This window comes from Panulirus ornatus, chromosome 30 (genome assembly GCF_036320965.1).
Source record: "Panulirus ornatus isolate Po-2019 chromosome 30, ASM3632096v1, whole genome shotgun sequence".
NCBI lineage: Eukaryota > Metazoa > Arthropoda > Malacostraca > Decapoda > Palinuridae > Panulirus > Panulirus ornatus.
In genome coordinates, this window is record NC_092253.1 from 11,181,356 (window position 1) to 11,195,000 (window position 13,645).

Consider the following 13,645-nt stretch of genomic DNA (forward strand, 5'->3'; position numbering starts at 1 on the left):
TCATCGATATCAATGAACTTTTCCCTCTTGGCACACTAACATTAGTCCTTCTACCATTTTACAGTGATATCATATGGGTATTCTGTTAATCTTCAGGCACTTTACGATTATCCGCACATACAATGAAAATCCAAACTAACCAATCAAATTCAAACAGCATTGTCATTCAATCCAGCCATCTTGCCATATTTCGTTTTACAAAAGGCTTTCGCCACCTCTTCTCTTTTCACCAGAACACTTGCCATGACGTCATTTCGTATACCTGTCCGGCAATAACGCCCTACATCTACCACCCTATCGTCAAACTCATTCAACATGTCCATCAAAGTACTCACTCTATATCCTCTTCACCTCTTCATTCTTTTCATCTTGGATATTGCTTCCTTAAGTATCTTCTCAAGAATACTATGGTTACCACACGATGAAATCAATAAGATATGAAAAATTAGTTTACTCTCAAAGACATAGAAGCATGCTCAATATATGTTTGATAAATAACGTTTATGGAATACTAAAAGAAAATGAGTATTGTCTTTGATGTCACATCGTTTATTGGAGGATGATAATTCCTTAGGTTTCTTGAAATGTCTGAGATACTACTGTGGCCAGAGACACGCGTAGTGATAGTGGGTCCAACGACAAGAATGGAGGCTTTTCTTCACCATCCTAGTCTCCACAACGCCAAACACATCCTTTATTTTGCTCTTCACGTTTACGAGAAACTCAGCAACCCGAACACAAAGATCAATATAAGGACCTGCAAGAAAGGTAAGGATAGACAAAAGATCATACGTTTCTGCCTATATTATCCTTCATAAGAGGGTGGTGCTGCCATGTGAGAGAAGTCTGCGCCCAAGCGAGTCGTGAATGGCATACTATTCGCCATTTCCCGAGTTAGCGAGGTAGCGTTAAGAACAGAGGACTGAGCCTTTGAGGGAATATCCTCAATTGGCCCCCTCCTCTGTTCTTTCTTTTGGAAAATTAAAAACGAGAGGGGAGGGTTTCCAGCCCCCCGCTCCCTTCCCTTTTTAGTCGCCTTCTGTGACACGCAGGGAATACGTGAGAAGTATTCTTTCTTCTTACGTTCCCATTTTTGGTCCATTATCTTGTAACACTGAATTGTCTCCTTTGCCTCTAATTCATAAACAATGAACACTGCAGTGTGGTAGCTGCCATATTTTGAACTTTGATAAGATTTACAATGGCATTTCAAATATTTTGATTATGGATAAAAGACTCCAATACTCTACGTTAATATTTTTAATGAAAAATTGCCTTGCGTGTGAATATCCTAGTTATCTGAACGCTTTTCCCAATTTTTGCTTCAGCAAGAAAATAAATACATGTCATGAAAAATAATCTCTTCAATGCATGAGTAAATCTTCAATTCTTCATTTACATCTTTACTTTTTTCAATGCTGCTCAATCTTTCAAAGCACCCATTTCTTTATGTGTTAAGCAATCATTATACTCAGAGTTTCTAATCTATTTTGAATAACCCCAACCACAATACTGTCCATACAATAACAGCTGTAGAGCACGAGCTAAAAAATAAAAACAAAAAATCTATGCATGTATTTATCAAATCTGGATAATGAAGCTCCTGATATTTCCAGAGATGACTGATCACGAGCACAAAAATGTATTAGATCTCGGTATGGAGGATTATATATTCCAAGAATATTTTTGCCTACATAACTTTTGTTGCTTGTCTTTGACATTCTGAAATAAATATTTTCATTTTGATATGACTGCTGTAGATGTCAAGATGGAAAATACAACTGCCTAAAATACTTTAATATGATAGCATTTCTGCATGGCTTTTGCAGCCTCTCTTGTAAGTAATCCTAATTTTGTGGGCAGAATACAGGAGGATAACCAGGTTAAGTTAACACTTCTTACACTTTACAGAACTTGGTAATCATGAAAGGATCATCTTGTCCTAACCAACCTGGCTTTAAAGTTTAACAATAGTTTTCAGATATAGTGGATACAGGATTACAAGTATCTACTAACCTTTTACATGCTTCTTAACCAATAGGAATTTTACATCAGATCAAGTCCAATTAAATGATTTAGATTGCTCTTTTCCAATAAAAAGAGGAAAACATTTTCATCTGACGAAATAAAGTAAAGGGGAAGATAAGGAATAATTTAATTTTTCAAGAGCACATCAGTTTTATCTGTCAGATGAAGCTTGGGTGGGTCCAGATTCAATGATCAGAAATTTCCCTTTGATGTATATGGAATTCCTGAGTGCAGCCAATAATATCTTGCGATCTTTAAAATTAAGGGTTCACATTTCTAACCCCCAGCAAAGTCTAGGCAGTTACAAAAACCTGGACGGTAACTGGAGAAATCTGGCCTTTGAATCCACTTTATTCGGTATTCATATACCTCCGCGTTGTACAGTTAGGTTGGGTAGAATGCTATCTGCTGGCTATGTGCGCCTGTTAGGAAATAACCGGTGTAGACCCCGTTGCTCACCAATGTGAGACGAAGGGTATTCGATTAGTTATTTCCTATTAGTTATTTCCCATAGCATAGTATATATATATATAAATATATATATATATATATATATATATATATATATATATATATATATATATATATATATATATATATATATATATATATATATATATATATATATATATATATATATATATATATATATGGTTCACACTCACGATTCTTTTCTTCCTCAGGCTGGAGTGAAAGGGTAAAAGTATACCGACGTTGTCTCTACTGTGACAACGGCGAAATGGACGTCCAGCCACTTCGTCAATGGAACCTAACATTGGCTGAGCAGAACACTCGTGACCTGTTCCTAGGTAGTGTCCAGTATTGGTACCATGAATAATCTGTAAGCTACTTCACAGGTTTCAATACTTTTATTGAAAATATGACTACTTGCAAAAATGCATATAAATAGAAATCATATATATATATATATATATATATATATATATATATATATATATATATATATATATATATATATATATATATATATATATATATATATATATATATATATATATATATATATATATGTATATATATATATATATATATATATATATATGTATATATTTTTTTTTTTCATACTATACGCCATTTCCCGCGTTAGCGAGGTAGCGTTTAGAACAGAGGACTGGGCCTTTGAGGGAATATCCTCATCTAGCCCCCTTCTCTGTTCCTTCTTTTGGAAAATTAAAAAAAACAAAAGGGGAGGATTTCCAGTCCCCCGCTCCCTCCCCTTTTAGTCGCCTTCTACGACACGCAGGGAATACGTGGGAAGTATTCTTTCTCCCCTAACCCCAGGGATAACATATATATATATATATATATATATATATATATATATATAAAGGCAAACCTTTTACCGAAAACTGCCACTGGAGTTTTGCTTCTTTTCATTGATAAGTGTGTTGCGAAAGTTACCCAATAAATGAAAATACGAAATGAAATAGATGACCTTATACAGAGTAGATAATACCTAAGGAAGAGACGGCATATCGTTGGGGAAAAATTTTGCGTAATAAAAAAGAAACTTAGAATCCTAAGAGAGACTGAGCTCTGTGTTAGACATAAGGGAAGATTGGGTGTAAGGTTTTTGTCTGGATTGCCAAGTAACACCTGACACCATACTTCATGGAAGGCTGATCAAAAAAAATAAATCACTGGGTTATAACAAGAGGGAGATCCACTCAGTGGATAGAAGACTATCTAAGCGGAAGAAAAGAAAGAAACCATATCAAAGAAGCCTTTACAAAATGGGCTGAGATCATCAGCAAAGTGCCACAGGGCTCACTTCTGGGACCCCTACTCTCTTTGATCTGAATATTTGAATGAATTGCCAGAGGATATGGTTTCCCACCTGAATATGTTTGCTTATGATATAAAGGACACGAGGGAGTTGAAGAGCTCGGAGGATTGAAAGTTTTTACAAAGGGACCCTGTGAGACTTCAAAGTGGGTCTCATGCATGGTTAATGAAGTTCGGCCCCAGTAAATGTACAGTAAAGTAGGAAAGGGTCACAGCGAAAGAGGCCTTGATACCATTATCATACAGCAGGAAATAAGCTGCAGGAATATGTCTGCAAGAGCGTCTTGGGAGTCGACATCGTTCCATAACCTATCGTCAGAGTGCCATTACGAGAATAGTTGAGAACACCAACTGTATCCTATATTCAGGTTCATAGATAGAGAATCACTCAACAAGCTGTTCACATCGTGCACAAGGACAAACAAGAATATTCTTTTTAAGTTTGGTTACGACATCTGATGAAACAAAATTATACCAAAAGAGATCCAATACGACAATAATAAAGACGGTCTTAGAATTTAGAGAGCTGCGTTATATGGAAAGGCTAAAACCATAAACTTGCACACCTTGAAAGAGAGAAGGTGAAGAATGACCTGATCACAGCCTTTAAGTTTTTAGAAAAAATTGATGACGCAGAAAATGAATACTCATTTGAGAGATGTAGGGAGAGAAAACCAAGGGACATAGCTTGAAAATGAAGAGAGAAACCTAAGAAAGATATATATAAAAGAAAAAAAGAGAGATAGGTAGTATATTTGAGGAGAGGAACCTGTATGTTTTGGCTCTGAGTGAAACGAAGCTCAAGGGTAAAGAGGAAGAGTGGTTTGGGAATGTCTTGGGAGCAAAGTCAGGGGTTAATGAGAGGACAAGAGTAACGGTAGGAGTAGCACTACTCCTGAAACAGGAGTGGTGGGAGTATGTGATAGAGTGTAAGAAAGTAAACTCTTGATTGATATTTGAAAAAGTGAAAGTGGATGGAGAGAGATGGGTGTTTAATGGTGCATTTGCACCTGGGCATGAGAAGGAAGATCATGAAAGGCAAGTGTTTTAGGAACAGCTGAGTGAGCGTGTTAGCAGTTTTGATGCACGAGACCGGGTTTTATTGACGGGTGATTTGAATACAAAGGTGACTAATGTGACAGTTGAGGGAATAATTGGTGCACATGGGGTGTTCAGTGTTGTATATGGAAATGATGAAGAGTTTGTAGATTTATGTGCTGAAAAAGAACGTGTTCAGTGTTGTATATGGAAATGATGAAGAGCTTGTAGATTTATGTGCAGAAAAAGAACTGGTGGTTGTGAATACCTGGTTTTAAAAGAGAGATATACACAAGTATACGTATGTAAGTAGGAGAGATGGTCAGAGAGCGTTATTGGATTACGTGTTAATTGATAGGCGCGCGAAAGAGAGAGTTTTGGATGTTAATGTGCTGAGAGGTGCAACTGGAGGGATGTCTGATCATTATCTTCTGGAGGCGAAGGTGAAGATATGTAAAGGTTTTTAGAAAAGAAGAGAGAGTGTTGGGGTAAAGAGAGGGGTGAGAGTAATTGAGCTTGGGAAGGAGAATTGTGTGAGGAAGCACAAGGAATAACAGAGTACAGAATGGAAAAAGGTGAGAACAAAGGACGTAAGGGAAAGTGGGGGAGGAATGGGATGTATTTAGGGAAGCAGTGATGGCTTGTACAAAAGATGCTTGTGGCATGAGAAGCGTGGGAGGTGGGCACATTAGAAAGGGTAGTGAGTGGTGGGATAAAGAAGTAAGATTATTAGTGAAAGAGAAGAGAGAGGCATTTGGACGATTTGTGCTGGGAAAAATGCAAATTACTGGGAGATGTATAAAAGAAAGAGGCAGGAGGTCAAGAGAAAGGTGCAAGAGGTGAAAAAGAGGGCAAATGAGAGTTGGGGTGAGAGAGTATCATTAAATTTTAGCAAGAATAAAATTGTTCTGGAAAGAAGGAAATAAAGGGCGTACGTATGACAAGGGAACAAATGGGAACATCAGTGAAGGGGGCTAATGGGGAGGTGATAACAAGTAGTGATGATGTGACAATGAGATGGGGTGAGTATTTTTAAGGTTTTTTGAATGTGTTTGACGATAAAGTAGCAGATATAGGGCGTTTTGGTCAAGGTGGTGTGCGAAGTGAGAGGTTTAGGGAGAATGATTTGGTAAACAGAGAAGAGGTAGTAATTGCTTTGCGGAAGATGAAAACAGGCAAGGTGTTGGGTTTGGATGGTATTGCATTGGAATTCAATTAAATAGGGGGTGACTGTATTGTTGACTGGTTCGTAAGGCTATTCAATGTATGTATGACTCATGGTTAGGTTCCTGAGGTTTGGCGGAATGCCTGCATAATGCCATTGTGCAAAAGCAGAGGGTACAAAAGTGAGTGCTCAAATTGCAGAGGTATAAGTTTGTTGAGTATTGCTTGGAAATTATATGGGAAGGTATTAATTGAGAGGGTGAAGGCATGTACAGAGCATCAGATTGGGGAAGAGCAATGTGGTTTCAGAAGTGGCAGAGGATGTGTGGATATAGTGTTTGCTTTGAAGAATGTATGTGAGAAGTACTTAGAAAAGCAAATGGTTTTGTATGTAGCATTTATGGATCTGGGGGTTATTTCATGTGTCGCGGGGTGGCGACGGGAATGAATAAGGGCAGACAGTGTGAATTATGTACATATGTATATATGTGTATGTCTGTGTGTGTATATATGCATATTTATACGTTGAGTTGTATAGGTATGTATATGTGCGTGTGTGGACGTGTATGTATATACATGTGTATGTGAGTGGGCTGGGTCATTCTTTCGTCTGTTTCTTTGCGCTACCTTTCTAACGCGGTAGACAGCGACAAAGTATGATAAACAAAATAATGAATATATTCAATAAAAAGAAATCCTTTCATGATAGTAACTTGCAATATATCGCAGGAAAAAATTGTAAACAGAGAAACGACACCTCTGTCGTTCTTACAGAAGTGTCCAGTGGTTTGTGAGTTTGAAAAGATATAGTATACCAGATTATAAGATTTTAGGGGATCATATGATTAACAGAACTGGAATTTTCAGAAGATCCCGAGGACTTCATGGGTCACAAATTCCAGATCTTGGCTATTCCTTTCTTCCCTATCTCGGACTTCAAGCGGAATAGTGAAGAACTGGGTACCACTTACACCCCATTGGACTCCGTTGACATCAGAATGATGAACAGCTTCACCGCCCACGCCAACTTCACGTGAGTGAGATATATTGATGGATAGATAGAGAGAGAGAGAGAGAGAGAGAGAGAGAGAGAGAGAGAGAGAGAGAGAGAGAGAGAGAGAGAGAGAGAGAGAGAGAGAGAGAGAGAGAGAGAGAGAGAGAGAGAGAGAGAGAGAGAGAGAGAGAGAGAGAGAGAGACTCAGTATGATCATTATCCAGAAGGGAATAAGCTTTAGGACTCTGTGTGTGAGAGGGACTTTGGAGATGAAATCGTTCCTAACCTGTCGAGAGTGACTCATATCAGGAGAATAGTTAAGGAGACAAATTGTCTGCAGGCAAATATCAAAATAACCTTGAGCTATGTAGACAAAGAAATGTTTAGTAGGCTGTTCATCCCTTACATAAGGCAAAACCTAGAATATGTTTCACCTATTTGATCACTACACCAAATAAAGCACTAAGAGCTAATAGAGAAGATTCATAGGAGGACAATAAAGATGTTACCAGATTTAATAGAGATAAGTTACAGGCAACAGAGGCTTTAGATTTGCCCATCTTAGAAAAGAGAAGAGTGAAAGGGGTGACCTGATCACAGCCTTTAAGTCTTTAAAACTGGTTGACGACATCGACAGTGAACAGTTTTTCGAAAGATGCAGGGCTGGAGCAACCAGAAACCAGAGGATATAACATGAAGTTAAGGAAGATACTTATCAAAAAGAAAGCAAGGAAATTCTTTTACAGGATTAGAATAGTGGATGAATTAAATAGAATGACAGAGAACGTGGTCAATGCAGACAGCATATGTGAATTTCAAGTGTATGATAATAGAAAATGGCCACATGCGTATAAAACTTCCTCCTTGATTAGTGCAGATAGGAAACTATGAGAAAGTAACTACACACACACACACACACACACACACACACACACACACACACACACACACACACACACACACACACACACACACACACACACACACACACACACACACACACACACACACAAATACTGGGATTTCTGAATGTGGGTCGTTGTAACCAGGATGAGAAGAAGGGAGATACAGGCACTACATGTGGAGAGAATGTGAAAGCTTTAGCTATAAGTACAATTAAGCTCAGGGGGATGTGCAAAGATTGGTGTAGGAATGTTCGAGGGAATAGTCTGGAGTTAGTGTGAGGGAGAGAGTAAAGGAGCGGGTGGCACTTCTGATGATGGATGAGATGTGGGAATATGTTGATTATTGTAGGTAAAAGAGTTCTAGAATAATGTGTCCTGGATATAGTTCTGGCATGCTCGAGAGAGGTGTGTGTCAAGCGAAAGGTGGGTGATGGGCAGGTGAAAAAGAGTAGTAAGTGGAGGGATGATGAAGTAACTATGATGGTAATAGGGAAAAGATAGGTGTATGGGAGATACTTAGAGGGAAGGAGTGAAACTGCTTGAGAGATATACAAAAGAAAGTGGCAGGAGATCAAGAGGAGGGTGCAAGGGATTATACAGGAAGGTAATTGAGAATTGGAGTGAAAGACTGTAAGCAGAAAAGAATTTTTTCACAGATGGAATCACAGTACACATTATATTTCGACTCCTTTTTGGACAGAGAGACTAAAGAATGTTAAGGTGTCGCACATATTTCAGTGTAGTAACACTGTCATGTATCAACCTGTCCATGGAGGGTAGTGTCACCAGACCACAGTTTACGATGAAAAATAAAAACAGACGTTCCTATACATTTTCCTTTGATGCTGGTAAAGAAGAAATAGAGATAAACAGCTTGGAAAAGACATCAGGCAGAGTCTGACTATCATATCGGAAATGAGGTCAGATCAAAAGACTTTACCATTTCGACGAAAAGATACATCACCGCTTCATTCATCTAGTCATCGAAACTTTTAAGTTGATAGCAAATAGATGAATGACAGACAGTGAGGCTAACGTATGAGATTAGGATTGTTGTGGAGTGTCAGCCATCTGTGGTACATCTCTATGCGAAGGCACAGTATTATCTCTTCTTTCAGATTTGTATATTTCTACCAAGACCTTTGAGCGTATCCCTAGAATGCATGACGTGAGTGTATCCTTCACAGATATGAGGTGCGGGAGCCATGGGATGGTCTCTGGGGGGTCGACTCAGGGAACGGCAACTGGACGGGGATAGTAGGGTTCCTCCAGCACCAGCGGGCCGACTTCGGCTTCGACCTCAACCTAACACCAACCAGACTGAAGGTCCTAGATTTCTCCATCCCTTACGTCCGGGAAAGTATTGCTATATTTTCCCTGAAGCCGGGACTTCTGCCACAACATCTGGCCATCATCAGACCGTTCACAAGTATTACGTAGCTTCTTATTCTTCGTACGGCTTAAACTGGGGCTTTGGCTTATCATCGCCAAAGAATATATGTTCAACGCGGAAGATGTGCTTCATTATCTTTCCTTAAACAGAGCATTTGAACTGCCACATTTCCTATCTCTAAACAGAGTCACCAGAATCTGAACTTGCCTTTCGTTATCTGAGCCTTTCATAGGTATTTCCGACTTCTGAATTTGTACGTTTTGATTTTTTTTCCCATAAGGCTCTTGGGATGGTGATCATACAAGCCAAAAATTAATGTATCCGGCAAAGATACTGCTGTTTAGCAAAGCCTTTTCCAAGTCTAAGAACAGCTTGGGTTATAGGAGGCTAATGAACAAATAGATTCATGAAGGAATCTTACGTTCAAGATTCTTTATTTGTGCATAAAAGAAATAGCTAAAAAATAGTATGAAATATATATATTAGGATTGTGCAGAGGAGGGTGGATGTGTTGAAATTAAGATGTATGAGGACAATATGTGGTGTGAGGTGGTTTGACTGAGTAAGTAATGAAAGGGTAAGAGAGACGTGTGTAATAAAAAAAAGTGTGGTTGAGAGAGCACAAGAGGGTGTGTTGAAATGGTTTGGTCAAATGGAGAGAATAAGTGAGACAAGATTGACAAAAAGGATATATGTGTCAGAGGTAGAGGGAAGGAGGAGAAGCGATAAACCAAATTGGAGGTGGAAGGATGGAGTGAGAAAGATTTTGAGCGATCAGGGCCTGAACACAAAGGAGGGTGAAAGATGTGCGAGTGAATTGGAACGATATGGTATACCAGGGTGGACATGCTGTCAGTGGATTGAACTAGGGCATTTGAAGCATGTGGGGTAAACCATGGAAAGTTTTTTGAGACCTGGATGTGGAAAGTGAGCTGTGGTTTGGGTGCATTACACATGACAGCTAGAGACTGTGTAAATGAATGTGGCCTTTTTTGTCTTTTCCTAGCGCATGCATGCCGGGGGGAATGCTATTTCATGTGTGGCGGGGTGGTGATGGGAATGGATGACGGTAGCAACTATGAATATGTACATCTCCATATATGTGTAGGTATACGTTGTAATGTATAGGTTTTTATATGTGTGTGTGTGGATGGTTATATATAAACGTGTATGTGGGTGGGTTGGGCCATTCTCCGTCTGTTTCCTTGTGCTACCTCGCTAATGTGGGAGACAGCGATTAAGTATAATAAGAAATAATAAAAAAAATATACATATATATATATATATATATATATATATATATATATATATATATATATATATATATATATATATATATATATATATATATATATATATATATATATATATATATATATATATATATATATATATATATATATATATATATATATATATATATATATATATATATATATATATATACATATGTGGATGTGGAAAGGGAGCTCTGGTTTCGGGCATTATTGCTTGACAGCTAGAGACTGAGTGTGAACGAATGGGGCCTTTGTTGTCTTTTCCTAGCGCTACCTCGCACACATGAGGGGGGAGGGGGATGGTATTCCATGTGTGGCGAGGTGGCGATGGGAATGAATAAAGGCAGACAGTGTGAATTGTGTGCATGGGTATATATGTATGTGTCTGTGTGTGTATATATATGTGTATATTGAGATGTATAGGTATGTATATTTGCGTGTGTGGACGTGTATGTATATACATGTTTCCTTCTATCTTGTTGCACCAATTCTTAAAACGAACGACAATCAGTTATTCTGCAGTTGGCCTCCAATTACCCTGGGTCAACACTGACAGAAAATTGAAACAATATAGTAACCTTAAACAGACTTTTGAAAACGTAATATGATGTGAATTGATAACTGAAATATCAAAAAAATGTCAAAGTTTGTAAAATTTCATGCGTCTTATACGTCAAAGAATAAAGCAACTTTTATAATATTTCGTTTTTCAACATTTTAACGCTGCAAACGTCTATGCTCGGCAATAAGTGTCAAAAATCTATGAGAAAGAGGTAACTTTATACGACTTAGATATCTTGTTCTAGAAGCTTTCTCCTTCTTGATTTTTTGTACCATTTTTACACAGAGTTAAAAAGGTTCAAATACATTAATCAAACTTGTAAGGGTTCTTGAGAATATGTAAACCTATAACGGGATTGTTCCATTTGAACCATTCCTTGTGAGCAAATATCTATATATACGTATCTAACCTACACTTGACTGGTCGAGATCCAGTTTCTTTGATTGTAAACAGCCATGTAATATGATGAAATTAAAATACAGAATAGTGAAGCCTTTGATACAAAGAGGTTCTAACGCTGCAGATGGCAAAGCACTAATTTTGGTAAGCTAACTAGTCGAGTCGTGATAAATGTAGTGGTTTAGGACTTTGAATACAATAAATCTCCTGACTGAATGCCACGGTCTCACTTCTTGGAACACAAACTCCTGTTAGTGTGATAATTATACTAATTTCATCAGTCAATACTAGATTCATGACTCGGGTACCTTACCTTTAATAATCTCTTTCCTTACCTTAAAAAGTTATTTTCATCCCTGACTTTTTCAATGTCCAAACAATTACATTTCCTTAATTGTCAGTAAAACACATTGTGTTTGCTTCAACTAGACCACTCAGCCAGATGAAGAACAATGCAATGTCCTTCCTACAAATGAAATGACTGCAGTCTCATATAACACGTTGTCTAGGACTTTACTCCATCACTCACCTTTCGGGATACATTTTCCAGAGGGAATCTGGCTGATACTCTTCGTCAGTTTTCTCGTGTGGAGCGTCACCCTGTGGCTGATGCAGAAGGCTTGGTCAGTGAGGGTGGGTGGTCATAGCATGCGGCTCAGCTCCTCCTTCCTGTATGGCTGGAGCTCACTGATGGAGAGATGGACCTTCAACCCTCCTGTCAACCTCAGTAGCCGGGTAAGTGGTGTAGCATAAAATTGCATGTGTGTGTTTGTGAGTGTATGTGTGTGAGTGTGTGTGTGTGTGTGTGTGTGTGTGTGTGTGTGTGTGTGTGTGTGTGTGTGTGTGTGTGTGTGTGTGTGTGTGTGTGTGTGTGTGTGTGTGTGAGTGCATCCATAGTAACGGCAGTGTGGGAGTGGGATGATGTCTGGTATATTTGCAGGTGTTAGTTGGACTGTGGCTTTTGGCGTGCGAGATCCTCACCAACACCTACCGCTCCTCCCTGGTGGCGCACCTTATCGTCCAGGACAAGATGCCTGGGATAAACAGCTTCCAAGACGTGCTGGCCCGTGATGGCTGGGGCTGGGGTACGAGTTTCTCAAGTGGCGCCCTCATGCTGTTCTTCAAGTACCATCCCTACTCTCACATACAGGAAATTTATAATGGAATGCAGGTGAGCTATGATGCCAGGATTAATGAATGTAACTGATTAAACCACAATGACACTTTATAGTCAAATCGTGAGAGCTATCTTTCCACCAATTACGTTTTTACATCCTTGATTTTTACCTTTTAGGTTAATCATTATTCTAGTCTCCAACTTCTGTTATCATATCTAAAGCTTTCTTTATCATTCTGACCAAAGATAGGATATATATTCGTTCTATCATTGCTATTCAGGTATTAGTTTTAAAGATAAGTGAAAATTTCTTTTTTTTTACCATATCTTGACATATCATTTTTTTTTCTCTACCAGTCAGTTTAACTCGACCACTATCAGATAAACCAGTTGGATATTTCTTATCAGAGCTTTCTGCACTATTTCATGGAATCAATTTTGTTGCTTAGAACCTCAAAAAACAATACGTTTCTTAGCTCAACATATTTGCTGTATGACAAATTAAGTAAATCAATCATTATCATTACTTCTCCTTAGACGGATATGAACATTCATGAAAAAAGGAACGGCTAAAATCCTCCTATAAAGGAAATGGTGTAATGGAAGCTCTCACATTTTCCATTCTTAATGATTTATGGCAAATTATCAACAGCCACCCATGTTGTAAACTATCTGGGCTATTCTCATCATCTTTCGTTTAATTATTCGTACTCATTTACATCTTCATATTATCAATAAGAATATGTATACATTATTCAAAATGTCCTTAATCACAAAACGACCTCCATTCTTTTCTGAAACTTCTAAACGCCGACCACAACACTGCCAACGCGAAGCAGATTTATCTACGAGGACACTTTTTATTCTATTTTCCCATGACAGATTAATGTTTTTCTTCGCGTTATGTTGCTGTTGCAATTTTACTAAACTTTAATTTTGAGTCAATGTCTTCAGCAGAAACG

The 13,645-nt window shown here is 38.3% G+C and overlaps 1 protein-coding gene across 1 annotated transcript in view; it reads left to right on the top strand.

Moving 5' to 3' along the window:
• Window positions 1-644: 644 nt before the first annotated feature.
• The window catches only part of LOC139758266 (glutamate receptor ionotropic, kainate 4-like), a 17,839-nt gene continuing 4,838 nt past the window's right edge, over window positions 645-13,645 (top strand). The window contains exons 1-5 of the mRNA XM_071679477.1: window positions 645-768; window positions 6,904-7,069; window positions 9,123-9,364; window positions 12,117-12,301; window positions 12,507-12,737. Coding sequence (XP_071535578.1) covers window positions 645-768; window positions 6,904-7,069; window positions 9,123-9,364; window positions 12,117-12,301; window positions 12,507-12,737 — 948 coding nt within the window. The remainder of the gene's footprint in view (window positions 769-6,903; window positions 7,070-9,122; window positions 9,365-12,116; window positions 12,302-12,506; window positions 12,738-13,645) is intronic.